Below are 21631 nucleotides of genomic sequence, written 5' to 3'. Positions count from 1 at the left end.
TATTCCTCAGCTCTTATCAGCTTCTTGCATCTGAAATGTTATGTAGCAGTAATCTGGCTCCATTTTGGTTAAAGTGGAGGATGTTCCCTTTGTTTAGGATTCCCAAAAAACATTCCCAGTGATTAACACAAGTAAACTGTTCTTTGCACCATCTTCTCAGTCACACAAAGATCTTTAAGTTCTCAGTTTGTGTGGATCTGTCTGAGGACCCTTTCTGAAAATGCAATGGAGTCTTCTATTTACCAATCAAAATTTTGCTTTCAGGTCCTGTGTCCTTTTGTCACTGATACCAGTATGTTCTATGGTAGGCTCCTCCCCAGCACTCATCAGAAGTCAGATTAGATATTCTCTAAAGCAGGAAGTCAATAACATTTTAGAACAGTGAGCCATCCTGGCTGCTTATCCCCTCCAGTCCCCCAGCCCTCCCTGCTCTGTGCCAAGGGCTGGTCTCCTGTGCCACCCTAATGCAACCTCCACTCACCTAGTGCTGCTGAAGAGAGTGTGTCTAATGTAAACTGAAAACAGCCAATTTGGTGGTGAGGGGGAGAGAAACATCAGGGGAGCACAAGAAACCAGCCCTCAGAACTGAACAGTCACATTTAAGGGAATGGTGTACAGGCTGCTGCATGTCATAAATACCTGTCTGCAGGCCATAGTTTGACAACCCTTGTTCTAGAAAATAGATTACTGTCTGTGGCTAAGGGGAACAGGACAGGACTGACGATCTCCAATTGCAGCAGGGGAAATTTAGGTTGGGTATTAGGAAGAACTTTCTGACTGTAGGGGTAGTTGAACATTGGAACAAGCTGACAAGATAGTGTAGGATTGCCAACCTTCAAAATTTGCAAGAGAAGGTTGAACAAACACTTGGCTGGGATAGCTTAGTCAGGGATAATCCTGTCTTGAGTACGGGACTGGACTAGAGGACCTCCTGAGGTTCCATTTAGCTCCATTTTATGATTTGTCTGGCACCTCTTGCTCTAAAGTGGCCTCATCTCTCCCAGCTATACAGTTTGTCCACTAAAAGACATCAATAAAAAATACTTGCTTTTCATATATTTCTGGAAGCAAAGCTACCCTGTAGGGATGTCTTGATTCTCGCCACATCCTCAACTACAGATGATCAGATCAGTCTCCTGACAATTCACTGATTGTACAGCTGGAAGGGACCTCAGAAAATCATCGGGTCCAGCCCCCTGCTCCAAGCAGGAAAGACAACTGGTGTAACCCCAGCAACATGACTGTCCAGTGATGTATTCAAAGACCTAGCTCCTCAAATCCTTGGAGTTCTTTTACAAAGAAGCTACATCCAGTTTGACTAGTTGTTTAACTGCTGTTAACTATGGTAGGACCAGCCCTTGTTGACTCATTATAGTTACTGCTTCTCATCCAGAGGCTAGTTTTTACCCTCCAACAGACAGTAATTTATTTGCAGTGGGTTTGGATGTACATTTCTTCGAAGTAATTTAGATACATAAGGAGTGTGGCAGCTTGTATTTCAATGCCTGTGCCAGTTCCTGCTAAGACTTGGCTTTCACCAGCCAACCATCCAGGCATTGGCCTACTGCTGTCAGAGAGCAGCTACCACCCTAGGTATGTGGTAAATACTCCAAGGGGCTGGACAGGACAATTCTAGATTGATAAGAACTAGCTCAGACAAATCTCATTTATTTGATATGAAGACAACATGAAATCAAGCCTCTGAGTCACATGCGGGCCAGGAATCACAAACTCTCACAGCAAACAAATCAAATGTGAACATCTTTATGAATCTGTTCAAATTCCTCAAGTCTAAGATGCACCTCTACTTTTCTTTTTGCAGAGGACAGTGAAAAGGAAACACAATCCCCTCCATCAAATGGGATTTAAATCAGATCATTGCTATCTTTTAAGGAGAAATGGATTCAATTTGTTCTCCTAAAAACTAGTGAGAAGGAAGAATATCCAGTACACAGAGATCTAAATTAATTCTACATCAGTAGAAGTAGAGAGGAAGAAGAAAGGAGACACAAAAGACAGGAACAGAAAGACTGCTGACAATAGTTAACAGCTCTGGCTTATAATATCAAATCTGTTCTCTGGGAGGAGGTGAAGGTGGAGAACAGAGGAGGTTGTAAGGAGGCACTTCAAGCATTTGTTTAGGTCTTTTTGTTGCTGGGAACTTCTTCCAAAATAAGTCTCCAGAGCAGCCTGGTGCTTTCTCTGTAGTTAAAAAAGCTGGAATGGAGGAGTATTTGCATTGAAGTGGAAGGTTCACACTGACCTAAAAAACTGGCATTGACCCATACATTTTCTCTAGGATCCCAATCCCTTCCATCCTTTCATTAAAAAGGCAAAGCCCCATAAAAGGAAGATCTTAGGGTTCACTCTTTGCTTCAGAGGATAGATGGAAGGACTGGAGCTGTTGCCCTTACAGTCAAATAACTCTTCTCAATAGAATTAGCATCTCTGTTACGTTGTATTCTGGAGTGAATGATCAAGACTGGCATGTGTCCAATTCATTTGGATTATAGAACTGATTCTGTCTAGATGTTCAAGGGTCTGTGGCATTTTCCAGTTTGTGAAATATTTCAAACAAATCTAGCTTTCCACTTTATACTTACCCAAATCCCAGATGATCCGAAATTTAAGATGACCCCCCAAATAATTAGATTCTATACATGAAAAATGTATACATTTGTTATAATTTTCCAAGTAGAAAATCTAATTATTAGAGAATCATCTTTAAATTCATCCCCCCACTGCTGCAGTGAGGAAAGCAATGGAAGGGAGACAGGTGGGGGGGAGGCAGACTATGGGGTGGGGACGGGCAGGTGGTGGAGGAGATCAAGTAAACTATTCCCATTCCTTGCCCCCCTACAGCCTTGCCCCCCCGCCCTCCAATCTTCCTCTTTTGCTGTTTACCTTTGTTCCTGGGCTGGAGCAGGGACAGAGCCTACCAGCACCAGGGCAAGGGTAGGTAGCAGAGGATGGGGTGGCAGGAAGGGAGGAAGAGCAGGGTGGTGGTAAGGCAGGCAGAGGCAGGGGTAGAGATAGGAGAGAGAGGCAATATAGGGGGCAAGGGGCTCGAGCTTACAGAGGAGGTGGGGTTGGAAGGCAGGTAGCTGTTACAGCTCTGGCACCAGACCTGGCCACAGGCTGGGGCCAGAGCCACAACTGCTGCCTGCCCACTCCACTCTCTCTCCTTCGCCTCATACTTGATTCCAAGATGAGGGGCTTCCCCTCATAGTAAAATGGCAGGGAGGGAAAACTCATCTTGGAACTGAGTAAATATGATACACTGTTACAATGTTTTCCAATCAACACCTCACTATTCTGCTCCAAAACTTATAAATATTTTACCCTGAGGCTCACAGAGCTTGACAGAAGCTCAATACTAACAGCTCAACCTTTCTTTCCATCTGTTCAGAGGACAGGTCTTTCCATACCATTTCTGAAGCAGCTTAAAGATCATGGATATCGCACGAATGCTTCCTTGGTGCTTCTAGATGGGTCCCAGAGTCGCAAAGCTAGGTCATTTGGCTATCCTTGTCCACCACTAAATTATCATCTTTTTTGTTTTGTTTTTAACAGATGCCAGGAAAGAAAAGTAAACTCTGGGTCTCATATGGGTGGTGAAAGAATCCATGTTTCCTTGATATCAGATATATGGTATTCAAACAAGATGGCTTTTTTCCTACTATGATAGCTTCTGAAGACCATGTTATGAAAAACAGTGAAAAACAAGTTTCTAGCCTAGATAGATCATCTGCTTGATCAGTGTCTGCCCTCCTTCACTCCACCAGGTACTTCAGTTGGCTCCTGTCCTTAGTCAGGATTTCAAGGCCTAAATCCAGACTAACGGAGGGGAGGAGCACAGGAAGTGCTTAGAACAGCATTTTAGCTCTACACAGGTCTTTGGGTGGTCTGCACCAGGTTTAAGGGTCATGTTTATTCCAGAAAATACAAAACAAATCACCAATATGTTCCCAAGGCAGTAAGTAGCTTCAAAAGCTATATCGGGGTGGGCAATTATTTTAGGCAAAGGGCCGCTTACTGAGTTTTGGTAAGCCATTGAGGCCCGCATGACAGGCAGCCAGGGGCAGATAAATATTAATTTTCTAAATTTTTTTAGGGGCTCCGCGGGCCAAATGGAATGGCCTGGCGGGCCACATTTTGCACACCCCTCAGCTATATGCTAATGCAAAACTGATGACTTGAGCAGTGCTGCCTAGTACAGCCATGGAATGAGTCCTATATACATGGCAACTAGAGTGGTCCTCACTTACCATCCTCTCAAGTATATGAAAGGAGGGAAAGAAGACTTTCTGTCCTACTACCAAAACTGGCAGTGGTGGTAAGCAGGACCCTCAATATCAACTGTTAGTGTGCTGACAGTACCCTGTGCTGGTCCCAAGAGGACAAACCTTGGTATGGTTCAACTGAGACTACCAATTCTTATCTTATTACTTGGATTAGTTTTTATAACCCCTGTTCCTCAAAGGGTTAGCTGCTTTGTTTTGTTCTCATTTTTCAACTTTACCTCTGCCAGCAGTGCCCCCTCCTTTTTCCTCCTTCGCTGCCCTTTGTAGTCTAATCACTGCTTTCTATTTAGAAGCTCTGCTTTCTGCAACTCTTTCACATCTGATGAAGCAAGCTGCTGCAACAGGTTTTGTAAGCATCTCTGATTTTGTTAGTTTATACAATGAAAATCTACCCTGCCTTCTGTCTCAGTGCAAAAAAGAAGTAGGATAGCTAAAGGTCAGATGTGGCCCTAGAACTGCTGTTCTTAGAACCCCTTGAAATTCTGAGTATGATAAATCCAATGCTAGAAAGTAAGCCTCGTACACCTGTATTGTTAGTGCTGATAGCACAGCAGCACTGGTAAGCTCCTTAAGACTTTCACTACAAGAAATGTTTTTCAAATTCTCTAATCATTCTCTCATTCTCATTTGAACCCCCTCAATTTTTCAACATCTTTGTTGAACTAATGACATGAAAACTGGACACTGGTGACAAACACAGGGACTATGTAACCACCCTACTTCTACTCAAGATTTCCCCAGTTAAAACACCTTAAGGCCACATTAGCCCTTTTGGCCAGGGAATCTCACCAGAAGCTCTGGTTCAAGTGACCGTGGGCCCCAAGTTCCAGATCTACAGCTTTCTGGACTAGAGATACCTGATTCTGTAAGCATAGCTTGAATACTTTTACCTAAGTAACCAGCCTTGCATTTTGTTTTACTGATACATATATATTGTGTTTGCACCCTATTTACCAAGTGATCCAGGTCGCTCTGTGAGCAATCTATTGTCTTCAATATCTATCACTCCCTCAACCATTGTATCAGGTGAAAACCTGAATCAACAGACATTTTGTTTTCTTCCAGGTCATTAAGAAAAATGTCAAATACCACAGGAAGAATAACTGATCCTTACAAGAACTCAATGGAAACACACACTTGATGATACCCCCTCACAATTAGATTGAGACCTATCAGTTAGCCAGATTTTAATCCATTTAATGTGTGCCATATAGATTTGGTTTTGTTCTGATTTTCAGTCAAAATATGATGTAGTACCAGTCAAATGCCTTACATAAGTATAACAACAACACTATTACCTGCATTAACCAAATCAAACACCCTAAGTAAAGATATAAAGTTTAAAGTCTTATACTTATCTGCTCTGGTTTAACATATTCACTGGCAAAAGTAACAAATGCTGGCCAGGCTCTTTACACAGAAAGGCACACCATTCAGTTTAAATGGAGTTTGTTTTAATTCACTCATTTAGAGGCAACTGTCGTTATATCCTAGAGGGAGAGAATGCCAATGCACCACATTTTTCACTAGCGTGGGAAAGGAAACACTAATATATATATATATATATACACATATATACACACACATGCCTGTGTGTGTGTGTGTGTGTGTGTGTGTGTGTGTATGTATATATATACACATATATATATGTATGTATATATACATTTTTGTATATATACACAGAATATACATATATGAATATACAGAATATATACACACACACTTTGCCTAGATTTGTTTACAAAATATGTAGCATTTTTATACCATCCAATAAAAGGTACATGATTTTAAACAAATCTTATAGAAATGACGTTATTGGAAATTTACACGTAAAAAAATCCAGCACAAGAAATCCAAGAGCTAAAACAAGATTTTGCTACTAAATCAGTGCTTCTATCACTCTTCAATAAAGATAAACACAGTTAGTTGTATGTGATGTAAAGGCAACATTGAGGGTTTTCCTGTTGTTGTTTTTAAATTAACTTCCAAATTCAAACCCTAAAATTTCAAAGAACTGAAGTCCATTTACAGGTCAAGTGCAGTAAACTAAATGTTCCTTCAGCACAAAGCAGCACTAGAGAAAGTAACATGGAGGGCAGAGGCCAACAGAGTTAGCTAGGGAGACAGTCAATGGCTGCTGCAATGGCCACACAGGTCAGAGTCTCCATCCTGAAGTACAAACACAAAATGAAGATTATATTTAAAGTACTGTCCACACAGAACTGATGTTTAGGCTGTGACCTAGCTTCTTGCAGTGGTACATCATGTGATTTTGTTTGAATGTGCATCCTGTGGGTTGTTTTTGCAGTGGCTTGTCAGCGAATGAAGTCACGAGGAAGATCTTACAGACAGTTCTGTCAATAGAATCTACCACACAGATGCATGATACCGCAGCAATGGCAACTTTTGAAATGTTTATATTGGGGTAAATAGGAGTGCCAAAGATCCCAAATGTCTTGAAAGAATGTATTCCAATGCAGAAAGAGCAGATAGCTTGGAGAATCCACTGAATTCACAGAAATGGAATAACGACCTTCAGTGATGTGGCATCTCTTATGTGACATGAAGATTATACTGATGTCAGCTTAACTTGAGTGAGAAGTGATTGGCTTTTGCCTTCAGACGCCTGGAATCCAAGGAGGCTGCAGAGCTAAGAACATGCTGCTAGCAAAGGCGCAGTCTACAGCTGCACAGGACAACTGTCATGCATTTAGCAATCCTTAGAGATATAGCTTGTGGGAACCGCTTGTTCCAAGCTAAGTCATCTGGGATCATGTGAGTAGTGAGGTAAAAATGGAAGGGCAGGAATAGGAGAATGCTGGGAAGAATATTCATATTCTTTTTAAATGTAGTGTCTTTATACTGGTTAAACAAAGGGTTGATCAGCAGGATTCTTTTTCGGGGCTGGACTGGAGGGGAAGCTCTACTGCATGAGGATGAAAACAGTCATGAGAGCTTACTCTACAGTGCCCTCCTTCCAGTGACAGTTTAGCACATTAAGCTATTTCATCAAAAGGTATGTTACAGAAGAGAAACCTGTTCCAGTCGAGCTGTATAAAAAATGTAAAAAGTGAATTATCAGCTTCACAATGCTAAGGATGACCAGATAATTAGTTTCCCTATGAAAACAGGGAAGGTACAACTAATAAAGAGACCATTTTGAAATTGCACAGTATTAGGGATGGGGAGCGGGAGGGCTTGATTTTCTCCATTGAGTTAGGAAAGTTGTTCTGGGGAGGTGATAAGACTGACCTACTCATATATCCTTTATGGATGGAGGGGAAATGAGAAACTATCCATATCTCTGAAATGGTCTGCAGTCCAGCTTGGGAACTCAAATTTTGTAAAGGGGGAGCTCCAGTTGTGTTCAGTGTTTCTAATAACTAGATAGCATGTCCATTGGTGCCTGTAATTACAGGGAATATAGAAGTTATTCCAATATCTGTGACACACTCTATATGCCTAAAGCCAGGCTGACATACAGCGAAGTAATCAGATATGCTGAATGTCAGGACTGAATGCATCTCACAAAGCCATCCAAAGAGGCACCCAAGGAAGAGCATGGAAAAATAACTCAACTAGAGAGGGATAGCAAGTCTAAATAACTCCCTGGAATACAGGCACACAACTGCAAATACAAGAGAAAAGGCAGCCTATATTGGATGCCAGGAGCGTAGGGGCTAGTGGAGAAGGGATTATTCTTCTTGAGTAGGAAAGGGTAGTATCCAAACGCACATATAGCTGTCCCAACTCCACAAAGATCAAAGTGGAGAGGTCCAGAGCCTAGAGGCGAACCATTCTGGTCAGCCCGTGCCAAAGGGGCATCTTGCCACAGAGCACCAAAGGTTTTCCAGATGCGTGTAACAGCATGTGCACAAGGCAAGCAAATGAGCACAGACAGGGTTACGGAAAACATTGAGAGAATCACTCCATGGATGGCTTGAGGCTCAAAAGTAGGACTGACTGGATAGTGGAGCACACAGCATGGGGGCACCTCAAAGCTGAAAGCCTTCCATGGGAGCCTCGCATTGCTGGAAGATGTACTGCTGCTGGCTGAGATCAACTTGCGGAGCAATGCTGCTGTCCTCATCCTCCGTCCCAAAGTAGTGCTCAATCAGATCAAAAGCCTTCTGATAGATTTCTTGGTTCTCATGGCTCTGCAAGAATTCAATCTTATCAAGACCTACAGAAGGAAGCAGATCACAAGTAATACAGTTTTAGTGAGGCAAACATCTCTCTCCCCCTCTCAGCCCACTAGAAACATCAAGTCTATTACAACCTGCCTTCACCTCCAAAAAGACCAGGCTCCATGGCAGAGGTTCCACCCCCTCCTGCCCTGGCAAACCCCTGCCCCACCAAACAAAGCAGCAAAAATAGGTCTTATTTTTGGCCAGAGGCTCACGGAAATAAATAGTAGACTACCGTTTGGATTTCTCTGTCAACTTCATTTCCCACTACACAAGCAAATCACAGGGAGAAACTATGAAGGTCTGGAGAACAAGGCCTTAAAATCTTTTCATGATTACACTGTGTCAAGAGCATGTTTCTGTTTGACAGACGAGTTAGTATATGTAAATAGTACAGCTGACCTACTACAAACAGGCTTTTTGCATGTGTAGACCAAACAGACATAACAACATAAGACTTGGTAGCCAGGAAGAGATTTTTTAAAATACACTGAAATGCAGTAGCTTAGTAAGCAGGGATACTGAAGTAATGAAATCTAGGTTTTGGTAATGGAATTAAGTCATAAGCACTGAATTCTGACAGCCTTCTTGTGTGTAGCCTTTCATTACTGCATGAACCCAAAAGAGATAACTTGGTGACCTTCAGCTTTCTAGTATTATCATCTTAAAAATTATCATTTGGGATAACAATGTGCAGGAGGAAGTTCTGGACTGTCAAATGCCCCGTCTAATCTCCAAATCGTTTTTACTCTCATTAACTTTAAGTTTGAGCCAGCAGCATTCCTGAAAGTAGTCAGGCTAACCCAAAGCAGGCATTCACTGTGAATCTGGAAAAAGGAATTTCTCATTATTTACCTATCTTGGTGTTTTTACCATGACCACCACCAAATACTTACATATTATAAGAAGAAGAAACCTAACCAAGGAACTCAGAAAAGACTGCCTCCAATTTCACCTACAAACTGACAAACACCCTGCACATATCCTGGTCTGAAGCCTGACTGGGAAATGTGAAAAAAAACAGACTGAGGGCACAGATAGAAGGATGACCTCTTGGCTAACGACAAGGGCCAGATATCCAAATCCATGCTGCTGCATCTTTTTGCAGCATCTGATAGAGCTCGCTGTGGAATCCTATTTATAACCTTAGAGATATAGCAGGGGCTTAGAGGATTGCACTACCACTACAAACGTGGTAGTGCTTCACACTTTTCATTTAGAGAAGTAGTATGTTCACCATCTCCTTTACTTTCAAAACTCCTCTCTTGTAGGATTAAGCATTTACTAAGCAGAGGCAGTGAAAGAGCATATGCTAAAATGCCAGCTGGCAACCAGCATTTGAGACAGGGATGGGCTGCACTGAAACCACTCAGAACAGTACTAATATAGAAAGAAAGAAAAATGTAAGATACCCTTCAGGTTGGTTTAGCGGGATTAAGGGACATATTTGACCTGTATGCAGCAAGGCAACTTGGGTGGCAAAGTGAGAGAAATGGGGTACTAGCAATATGAGCAGCGGTGGATCCAGGGGTACAGTTGTATCCCCTTTGGATTCCTGCTCCACTCACATTTTAAAACCAGCTACCCAGGAGATGCAGCATTTCTAATCAGACAACAGTATGGAAATCAACAGATTTCATGGCTCATAAATGTGCCTGATTCCTGCTACTCTTTCTTCACTGTACAGGTGCTAATGGCCCTCTCTCCTTTTTAATGGTCTTGATGTTCCATTAAATCAATGGAATCTTTCTTCTGCAATTTTGCTGTCTGTTTGCTATTTCTGGTAATCTCTCTCTTCTGCTTCTCAGCCCCAAAGACCGTTTTCAGTTCTAGCTCAAAATCTTACTCAGGGGTGGTATTATTAACTCAAGGAAACATTAATTTAGCTGTGTGAATGACTGACAGGGAAGTATTAGATGCACTGTCAAGATGCTCAAGAAGGCTAGATTTTGTTTTACAATTATGAATGAGATGTAGATTTAAATATAAATGACTGCAGGACTACCAAAACACCACCTTTGGACTATTTTTTTCCCTAGTTTGGGGGGATGGGGGGTGTTGTTTTTTAAACTTAATACATAAGCAAGTTAGAACACATTCCAATAAAGGTGTGTAAAGTTTTTGCTTTCATCTTAAACTGAATAATACAGTACTGGCCCCCAGTTTTTCAAGTGGAGAAAAATACGTACCATATTATGTTTGATGATGCCCCATACCACTTGCACCCCCTTTTCAAAATCCTAGAGGATGCCAAAATGGCAGTGCCAGAGAGCTTGTGTTAACAGCTCCCACTCATGTCTGGAGAGCTTGTACTTAGGCAGCAGCAACCTCTGCATGAGAAGGTAAGTGGCTTGCTTCCCACCCATCTCCAACCCACACCTCCTAATTGCTCAAACTGATCCTATTAGAAATTATTGCCACTGTGAGCAACACTATATTTTACAAACTGTTAAAGAAGACATTAAAGGAGGATCATCTGCTGGAAGTGGGTTCCAGGCAGAATGACAGTGATCCTTTCAGGTAATGTGGCAGAATTTCTTTGACTTTCCAAGCTATCTAAGGTGTTTGTCACTTTGTCCATGAGCTTCACAACAGGATCAAACCCCTAGAAGGACCAGGGTGAGATCTCTATCCCGTAAGAAAAATCCTCTCTCTGTTTAGATGTTTGACTGAACCAAGTTATAACAGCAACTAGAAGAGGGGATGTCTTCCCAAAACAGATGGAGGAAGCATACCAGGACCTCACTTAAATGTGTCAGCTTCTCAAATATGACAGGGAGGTAAGCAGTGCCCAACTGTTCACCCTAAGCAATTCAGCAATTAAGAAAAGGATATCTTGTCCTGCCCAAGCAAAGGCTCATGGTACATGAGGCCCACAGAATCCTCTATATTTTTCACTATATTCCAGTTGAGCCAAAATTCTCCAGTGACGACAGTGAAACTGGTATGTGGCACAACCTAGCAAATCCACAATAAGCAATCATTTTCCTGACTTGAGGAAAGCTATTAGAATGGAAAACTAGATATACTGCACAATAGAACCCAAGATAGCTGGATCTGAACACCAGGTTCCCACAGCGGGAAGACTGCAGAACCAGAGGAGAACGTACAGATACAGTGAATCTACATAGTTGTTACTGAAGCATCATGATGTGGTACCAAAGCCTACTAGGATCCCCAAGTGAGAATAACAGAGCTGAACTATGAAATAAGTAAGGCAGGGAGTTGTTGTCTGCAGTATTCAGGCAAACAAGGAAAGAGGGAGATTAAAGTAAATGAGTCCTCTATCTTGAGCTGCATCTACTGAGGAGGAAGACTACTGAAGCTGAGGGACATTACCAAAGCTTTTCATAAAAAAAAAGGATACGATCAACCTCTACGTCAAACATGGGCAGTGCTAACTCAGCAGATGGTGTATGTTGGTGGGTGGGCATGGGCAGCCTTCAGGGAACAAAAGGGCAGAAAGATGACAAGGAAGTTTAAAGCACCAATCCTGAGCTGCTGTATATTAAAGGGTTCCCAATTACTGCACATCTAACCTGACCTCCACAGATACTTTGCCCTTACCGTATGCTTCTTCAATAAGAGCACAATAAGGATTAATGCCAGCACCACTGCGTCTAGATTCCTGCTCTCCAAGTCTGAGGATGTTCTCCAGACCGTTCAATGCCACCTGAACAATCTTTGAATCCATTACTGTAAGAAGGTCACAGAGTGGTTTGATACATCCCAGTTCTACTAAATACCTGCAAAACACCACATACAGCATGGTCAGTAATTTAGATTAGTCATTTGCATACTATATGAAGTTGCATGGCCTAGCAATTTGTAGAGGACTATGAATCAAAACAATGAGCAATGAAAGTCCACTCCCTTCCGGGTCATCTAGGTGTCCAGATCTGGTTGTTTATATAATGTTTTATCCTTGTTGTATATGTGCCAAAAATGCCACTTATGTAAGGCTAGTATGCTATTCCTGGTGGCATACCATGTACACAGTTGGCTGTGTGACTATGCAGTCACACAGACTGGGCATGCATAGTAACAGCCATACCACATATGCATGCCCTTTGTGGACACATACAGCATTCTCAGATGCCCAGAAAGAGAGTTGGCCAAATCCATGAATGTCAGACCTAGAGTTAGGACCAGAAAGGTAGTAGGCACACAGATCCATCTCTTTCTCTCTCTCTCTCGTCCCATCACTCAGTGACTAAGGCACTCCTGGATTCTAGGGCCTCTCACCCACAGGGAAAATTTAAGAAACTGGGCCTGACTGGACTGTACCTATACTCAAGGTAAAGGCTTTCCAGCTCTTCAGCAACTAGTGTCGTACTTTACACATAAGCATTAAGTTAATTCAAACATTTAGAACAACTTCCATTTCCACCTACTTAATCTGTTCAGCAGAGCCTCCAGATGTTGCATTTGTGATTGCCCAAGCCGCTTCTTTTCTTGTCCGAAATTCAGCTGTTTGCAAAATATTTATAAGGGCTGGGAAAATATTGGCATCTATGACTGTCTGCAAAAAGGAATGACACACAAGGTTAAAGCATCAGTTATTAAACATACAGTTTCTTTGTCCTGAGCTGTCTACTCCAATCTCAGTGCTACGTAAGAAACAATGGAAGATTCCTTCTAAAATGAAATGAAATAAAATATTCCTTTTATATGAGCATTCAGCAATATTTAGGCTTACATTCATAACTGCAATTACCATTCAAGTCTATGCTGTATGGGGCCCCAGAACATAAAGAACATCTCCACAAAAATGAAAACATCAGCAGATTCTCTTCTGCAGAACAAGCAATGCTAGAGATTTTCTATTCAAATAGTTAACTATCTGGCACATCAAACTAACACTAGTCAAAAGACCAGTTTGTAAAAGGTGGTTTTCCCTAGGAAAATGGCCTTTTGCATTAATGGACAAATATTCATAGCTGGAAACCAATTTATTTTCAATACCATGACAAAATATCTGAGATACATAGATACATACAGCTTTTGCAAATGACAGTAGCATCTTATATTTATTGCAGTGTAATTAAATGCAAGTCCGAACAGAATTGTTAAAAGCAAACAAAGACAATTACTTTTCAACAATTTTGTAGAGGAGAACAAATGCATGCATTTGGCATAAATAACAGCTATATTCAGTGCACTGGACAGATGGATGGATGAAGTTCAGTAAATGAGACAAAAGGTTCGAAAGGGCCCGAGCACAATTACTACCATGACATGTTCAGCCAATTTATGGCACCATAAAATGGCCAACCAGCCACAAAGTTAATATAGAACAACTCTGTGGATGGTTTGTTTGACAAGTGAATGTGTGGCACATCCTGATAATCAGATGACTGTCAGAATGGGTACTAGGCAGCCCTGGGTCCTGAACCTAACAGTCAGCTGATTGTTGGCATCAGGACTGGGACAGCTCATGTCAACCTCCTGATGCCAACAGTGGGCTGGTGGACAAGTGGCACAAGGTTCCTGGCCCCTTGATTTCCCCCTGGAATCTTGCAACCCTTGACCTAGCACTTTAAAGCCAGCACATTTGTTGCCTTGCCTAATGCTACAAACATCAACTTCTTCAATTCCCAGTTGTATTATCCTGATTATCCCAATTATATATAGCACAATATTATGGCTACTTTCACTCCCCTCCTTGATGAGAGTGGCTTAACTGAAGTAGACTTTTATGACTGAATAATTGTGTTCTTTGGAAGTCTAGTAAAATATTCTTGAATGTCAAAAAAAATCTCTTTTCTCAAAGGAGAAAACTAGAGTCTTTAGAAAAATCTACCTGGAACACCAAACAAAGGTGCATGCTACATATTTAACATTTTTCCTGAAGCTATGGTATCTTCAGTCACACACTCCAATTACAAGCCTCTGAAAGATGCAAAATATTGAGATGATAATGCTGTGATGATAGATTTTCGTTTCAATGGAAAATATTCATCTCCTTAGGACGGGAAAAACTAAGGGTAGAATTCTTCTTCCCTTTGTTATATCTAAATAGAAGTTTTTTAGCTGTATAACTACCAATAATATCACTTACATGCAGGCAGCAAGTCTCTCACCCATACAGTATAAATGGGTGTGCACAGATTAAGGATACAGGAGGTTGCACATATAGCTACATATGTGAGACCACTGTGGACACATACAAACATTTAAGTCTGGAAAATGGAGGCAGCCCAGACCTAGCAAGAGACAGACTTTAGAACAGGAGTCTCCCATATCCCTGAAGAGGATAATAGTCTTCAAATACCTGAAGGGTGGTTCTAAGGGGATGGTGATAAGTTATTCTCTGTGGCTTCGGTAGACAGGACAAGGATCAATGACCTTAAAATTGCAGCAAGGGAAATTTAGGTTGGATATTAGGAACAGTTTTCTTGCCATGAGGGTAAATAAACGTTGGAACTGGCTACCCAGAGAAGCTGTGGAATATCCATCCTTAAAAGTTCTTAAGAGCAGGTTACACAAATATGGATGGCTTTAGTCAAGGGTAATCCTGGCTTGAGCAGGTTGGACTAGATGACTTCATGAGATCCCTTTTAGCCCAGTTTTTTATGATTCTATCTGTATAGATATGGAGGCAGATAATTATGGAGAATTCCTTCCAGAGTAGAGATTCTAACCCTGAATCAAAGATGCCATCTGAAATGAACTGCAAAGTAGATGAGGAAAGTCCCATTCTGAAACCAGGCAGAAACTAAGCTGGCCAGAAGTCACTTTTGCATGGATATTTCAGTTTAAATTTGCATACAAACCTATGCAGTGCCAACAGACCTCTGGCATATTGATAAATGGAGTACACATATGATATACTTAAAACAAAACAACCCACCGCCCAAAAAAAGTCCTCATAAATATTTCAAATAATTACTTATTTTCATCAATCCACTCAAGGCACACCCTGTGATGGAGGAACAACGATCCTGCTAAAACCACAGGGCACCTCTAAATGTGAAGTGAGGCTGCTCTGACATGCTAATTACAGTGCAACAGAGCAGACTCTAGCATTTCGTGCATCAGTGTCCCCATGCTGAAAATGGTGGCAGGGGCACTTTAAACTAAAGTTCATTCGACAAGATTTAGTTAAAAGTGCCCTTTGCCACCATTTTTCAGCACAGGGATTGAGATGCTCCAGGAGCTTCAGAGTGGCTCTTGGAGCCACTCTAACTAAAGCCTTCCCACCTCCCTCCAGGCATTATGTGTATAAATGCCCAAAGTTTTTATCTCATTCCAGAAGCATAAAAGATGTTCAAAACTAGTGTTTTTAAATTGCAAGAATCTTTCCAAATACATTGGTCTTTAAAACGGCTAAACTATTATGTTCAAGCTTTTGAAAACAAAATCACTTTAAAGTTATGAACAAGCATGGAAGATTTGAGCCCACAACACAGATATTAAACAAAATTCTGTGCATTGTATCATTATCTTGCAAAAACTCTTGTACAACCAGGACCACATGCAAATGTGCTCTCTTGTGCTCTATATTACTGCAGTGTGGCAGACTGAGATTCTGTAGCAGCTTAAAAGACTATAAAACAAACACATTTTGAACCAAATTAAACATAAATCAAGTTAATAAAAAAAACTGCATTATTTTTCCTGATGGTACTATTATTTTCTACTGCATCTACATTTTCCTGTATCATATGGCAAAAATCTTTAGAGGAAAATATTAAAACATTTGTTTGTTTCACATGTTTTATATAAATGGGTAGAAACAGCTATGGTTTTTGGTATGTGGGAACAGAGTGAATTTGTAGGATAAGCATGTAAGCAGGATCACAACAAAATAGTTCATGCTGACATTAAATATGCATCATTAGATTCTGAAGGTCCAATTAAGCTCCAATTGACAGCAACAATGGAGTGTCAACGTAGAGATGGTGCTAGCAGTTCCTTCTGTTTTTTAAACACTCTGTTGTCCAAACCTACTCATGACAAGGCTATCTAGCAGTGTGCCTTTGACACAGACAAGCAAGTTAAGCCCTGCACTAGCGTTCCCATTACTGGACTTTTTCAGTGGGAACAAAAGCAAGCAGACACAACCTTGTAGAATTTTCTTCAATCAGAAGAGCTAGAAGAAAAAAATTAAAGAATGGTAAAAGCACAGTCCTACACTCACAGAATAGACTGTATCCTAAAAAAAAGATAGTAATGTAGACTACCATTAACAATACTCAAAAAACCTTTAAAAGTTTCATAAGATCACAATATGGACTCCCTATATGTGGATATAATATCTAAAAGTAGGCTGTTGCCTACAAAAGCTCATGCCTTTCTGAACCACTTAAGTCTCTAGAAGTGCCAACTTCTTACCTTACCTTCTGCCTGATTTCAGACTAACCTGACTAATGATCTCTCTATATGGATGAAATTATTAAAGTTAATAAAATGGAGAAGTGCATTAAATAGCAAAGGGTCAAGGTAAATGTACTATTCATGTAAATTTGTGAACTGGGAGAGTAGAATCCTACAACACTATACTAGGACTGGTATCCTAGGATTTGCATTATTTACAAAATACAAACACAGAGCAACTTCCATTTTTGACATCCTCAGAAATATGATTGACGAGAGACAGATCACACTATTGAAAGAGCTGCCCGGATACCATGTGAAGAACTGCTATGGTACAGAAGGAAAAACGAATGAATCATACGCCACTGGTTATGACATACCACCCTGCCCTGGAACCTATATAGAAAATCCTCAAACAATTGCAACCCATACTAAAAGACAACCCAATTCTTAAAGATATCTTCCCAGAACCACTCATCCCAGCCTTCAAACAAGCACCGAACCTTGCTACCCTCATTACCAGAAAGAAGCAAGCTTCCTACAGCCCCAAACACACCGAATAGATCCAGACATTACCATGGCAATAAATGTAAAACCTGCCAACATATTTCCACCACCCCTGCACAACAGAACCATCAGCATTCCTGGATCTTACAGCTGCACCTCCAGAAATGTAATATACAGGCATACCTCGGAGATATTGCGGGTTCGGTTCCAGACCACCGCAATAAAGTGAATATCGCAATAAAGCGAGTCACACGAATTTTTTGGTTTCCCAGTGCATATAAAAGTTATGTTTACACTATACTGTAGTCTATTAAGTGTGCAATAGCATTATGCCTAAAAAACAATGTACATACCTTAATTAAAAAATACCTTCTTGCTAAAAAATGCTAACCATCATCTGAGCCGAATGGCGCCGATGGAAAAATGGCGCCGATAGACTTGCTTGACACAGGGTTGCCACAAACCTTAAATTTGTAAAAGCGAAATATCTGCGAAGCGCAATAAGCGAAGTGCAATAAAACGAGGTATGCCTGTATCTCATCCAATGCACCAAATGCCCTGATGGAAAATACGTAGGAGAGACCAAACAACAACCGCGCACCAGAATGAATGCGCACTGGAAATGTATCAAAGTCAAGAATACCCAATGACCTGTGGGGGCACATTTCTCACAAGAAAACCTTTCTTGCTCTCCAATCTCTCAGTTCTAATCCTCAAAGGGAATTTACAAAACCCCTTTCACAGACCAGTCAACGAACTCCACTTCATCAGCCTCCTGGATACTAAAACTCATGGACTAAATACAGACATTGGATTTATGACACATTATAACCTGCCTAACATCTGACTCCCCAGGTACTCTCCACTACTTACCAGCTACATTCATTCCCCCCCACACACACACACACACTCCCAACCTGTCTCTCATCCATTGACTCCTCAATTTACATCTTCATTGACTGGCTTTGTTGCATGCATACCAGCCTCTAGCTTCTTGACTACTCATTTCACCCAGGAAGAGCACACCCCAACTGCAGATGCTTCCTCAGCCTGAAAAAAGGTATTTATACCCTACAGCTTGTTAAGAAGAATGTTTCCAACTATCTGAGTTGGATCAAATTTACCCAAAGAACACTGTGTGCCTATGTCCTTAGACTAACACGGCTACAACCTATACCCATGAACGGTAACACATTTTTAAGCAAGCTACCCAACAACTCTTGCAAGATTACTACAGACTGTCAGAAATAATGTTCAAGTCTCAAACATAAGAAATCCCAGTTTCATTCACTGCACTGCAATGTCCTTCAGAATTACTGAAAAGGTTTTAGTCAACCTATTACATCCTCTAAATTACAATATAATAAACTGAACTCTTCTAGAGTCTGGGAGTAAATCCAGAATTCCTGAACACCTATATTTAATAAGTGACTAGAAAATAATGTTATGGCCCAGTAAACATAAATCTGTACTTAGTGTTCAGATTTATCATACTTAAGTTGTGAATCACCAAAGTACATGTTTCACATTTGAGTGTGTACTCCACTGATCAATGTATATTGTATCCCATGCTTTTTATACGCAGTTCACAGAGAATGGGAGCTTGTGACATCTCTTGACTTAACCGTTTTTTCTTTAGCACAATCATTAATCATCTTTTTGTTCTTGAGGTTCTAGTGTTGGCCATGATGGTATCTACTATATCTATAGTTGTTGCATACTAGCAGATTTGAAGGGAAAGGTAGAACACCCAGAAGAAGGGGGAGTAGAAAAGGCAGAGTTGCTGGTGGAACACAAGCATGCAACTCTGCTGCTACTGCATCTGGATGTATCTAATTTCTACGAGTAGAGTGCCCATGAGTACCTAAGATGCATTTGTGGAAGTGAATGATGACAGATTCCTTCCTGGCAGCTTCCTGAAGCTGACAGGTTGGTTATATCACAGCTAAGAAAGAATGAGTGTTCTTGGTATATCTGCTTTCAGTAACTTTTAAAAGAGTTAAAGTATAAGACAAAGAAATTCACTGAGGCATGTCAGTCTTTCATACCCTCCAGAAGGGTTGACAGTCAGGATTAGCTTCAGCAGTGCAGTTTCTCCTCCTGAGTCCCAGGTAGGTCCAGCTCCCCTTCTCCCTGACTCTGGAAAAGCTATCCACTGAAGTACAGCAAAGCTGCATACAAACTAGGAAATTAACAAACAAAAACTATGCTTAGTGACAATTAAGGTTGCATCAGGACATACCCGTCCACCCAAAACCTCAAAAGCATGGAAATAAAACATGGGAGACTCCTGCATTCCATTCCACCTTTCCATTCTATTGCTTACGTCACTGTTGATAACGCACTTAGAAAGCTTTCACTTCCACCTTCAACAAAAAATTAACAGCACCTTCGTAAGATCTTATATCAATTATAGAGAATAATCAGCACAACTGGCTGTCACATTTCATGCATTTGGGAAGTTATTGATTTCATTAAAATTTTATGTTAAAGGGTGAATATGATAAAGACAAGGTACATTCTGCTTCTTGGTATCTTTCGGAAATGGAAGTGAAAAATCTTTGGAGTGCGTTACCAGCAAGCATAGGCAAAAAGGAAGTGGAAATTGATACAGAGGTCTTTCCCTTTGGCTTCATATTTCCATACTTTACAGAGTATGGATGGAGGGATGTGTGACCCAAGGCAATCTTAACTGACATTAAACGTAGCTGTTTGTTTGTTAATGAACATGGGTGAGGCAAGCAGCCAGAAATTAAGTTTACAGATCTATTTCATTTTTCACTCAACAAGAAGTTGGCTAAAAGGAAATGTGGCTTGCCTTACGAGGCTCATTACTGCGAGAGTGATAGCAAAGTTTGGTGACGGTACCTATGCGATTCTAAAGGCTTACCTACACTGGATATATTAGCCTCCAGATAAATCATTTGTAAACTTGAACAAGTGCAGTTACAAAGTTTACCTTGTAAGAGAGACCTCCATTGTAAATAAATACTAAACCCCTGAATTCAAACACACAACTTTTTGAAAAGTTATTTTTTTACGTTCAAAAGTTATAGTCTGGTTTCTATCCAAAACAAATATTTTCCTTGCAAAACTTGATCAACAGCAGTTTACATTATCTGACAGCAAGGAAAATGAAGAACAGGAATTTTTTTTTACAAGTTTTTCTTTAAAAACAAACAAACAAACAAACAAACAAAACAACACCCTCCAACAATCCCTCCCTTCTCCCCAAACCCAACCTGGTGATCACAAAACAAACAAACAAACAAACAACTAAAGAAACCCTAGAGGCTGACAGTGTTTGCCTTAATGCCTCATTCCTCTAAGAATCCAATTCGTCTGGGAATGTGTTATATAAGCTTAACCAATTACATTAATAGACTGCTACATCTGACTTGCCAATACACTTAGACATTAAGGAGACTGGAACAACTCTGGATGAAGCCAAGGTATGGACAGAGCAGTCCTCTGGAAGAAAGCATTTCAGCAAACAAGCTTAAGGGTGAGGAGAAGATTTGGCCTGGGATTGGCATTTCAGCAGGGGAAGATCCAGGAGGGGTGCAGGGGCATGATCTCACTCCTCCTTGCACTGCATGCCAGAGCTGTCTCTACAAAAAGCATGCTGGCTGGCTCCAGCTCTCCACAGCCCCAGACACCTAAAGGCTCTGGACAGGAACTGAGGTTCAGATAAAGTGGGGCTGGAGGCCCAGGCTGGCAGCGAATGGGCAAGGAGCAGATGTAGGAAGGGTGAACCCATACAGTAACTTGGCAAGGGGAGGGGAGTGGCAAGTGAGGTACCAGCACTAGGCACTAACTTAGTAGGGGTACCAGAATGACTCCCTCACCTCCAAAGGGTCCATGCCCCTGGCAGAAGCAGCCCCATGGTGTTGCCATTGCAGCAGCAGTCAGGGATACACAGATCCTGAGGCTGCTGTCAGAGCAACAACTGCTGCATACAGACCAAGCTGCAGCAGTAACTGGGGGTTATTTTTGAGGTCCCAGAGTAGGTAAGGCTCCTCCCTCTCTGGCAATTAGTACCATCTCTGTTCAAAATGTTCCTTGACATAGCAAAACCTAAGAATTCTCTAGGTGACTTTCCAGTATCTAAAGGCAATTTCCACGAGCTTTATTTCATATCCTCAAGCTCCAGAAAAAAATGCTGCATTGATAAAATGTTTGTGTTTCCCTCTGGAATACTAATTCACATACAGACTTCTTGAGAGACCAGAACTGAAATAGACTGTGCACTATCATTTCCGTTTGAACTTCAAAACAGAAGACTTGTATCCTGTCCAAAGTCTGTCTTCCTCC

General features: G+C 41.1%; 1 protein-coding gene across 3 annotated transcripts in view; it reads right to left on the bottom strand.

The window, feature by feature from the left end:
* Positions 1-1652: 1652 nt before the first annotated feature.
* The window catches only part of KPNA1 (karyopherin subunit alpha 1), an 80252-nt gene continuing 60273 nt past the window's right edge, over positions 1653-21631 (bottom strand). For all 3 annotated transcript variants that reach the window (XM_090053482.1, XM_090053465.1, XM_090053474.1), the window contains exons 12-14: positions 12886-13013; positions 12059-12237; positions 1653-8487 (exon numbers count right to left, since the gene is read on the bottom strand). In XM_090053482.1, the coding sequence (XP_089909608.1) occupies positions 8300-8487; positions 12059-12237; positions 12886-13013 (495 nt within the window). In that variant the 3' untranslated portion in view covers positions 1653-8299. The remainder of the gene's footprint in view (positions 8488-12058; positions 12238-12885; positions 13014-21631) is intronic.

Source organism: Crocodylus siamensis, chromosome 1, assembly GCF_052110815.1.
Source record: "Crocodylus siamensis isolate JL-2025a chromosome 1, ASM5211081v1, whole genome shotgun sequence".
In the NCBI taxonomy this organism is placed as follows: domain Eukaryota; kingdom Metazoa; phylum Chordata; order Crocodylia; family Crocodylidae; genus Crocodylus; species Crocodylus siamensis.
The sequence above is the reverse complement of the archived record's forward strand: the minus strand, read 5'-3'. Positions and strand labels throughout refer to the sequence as shown.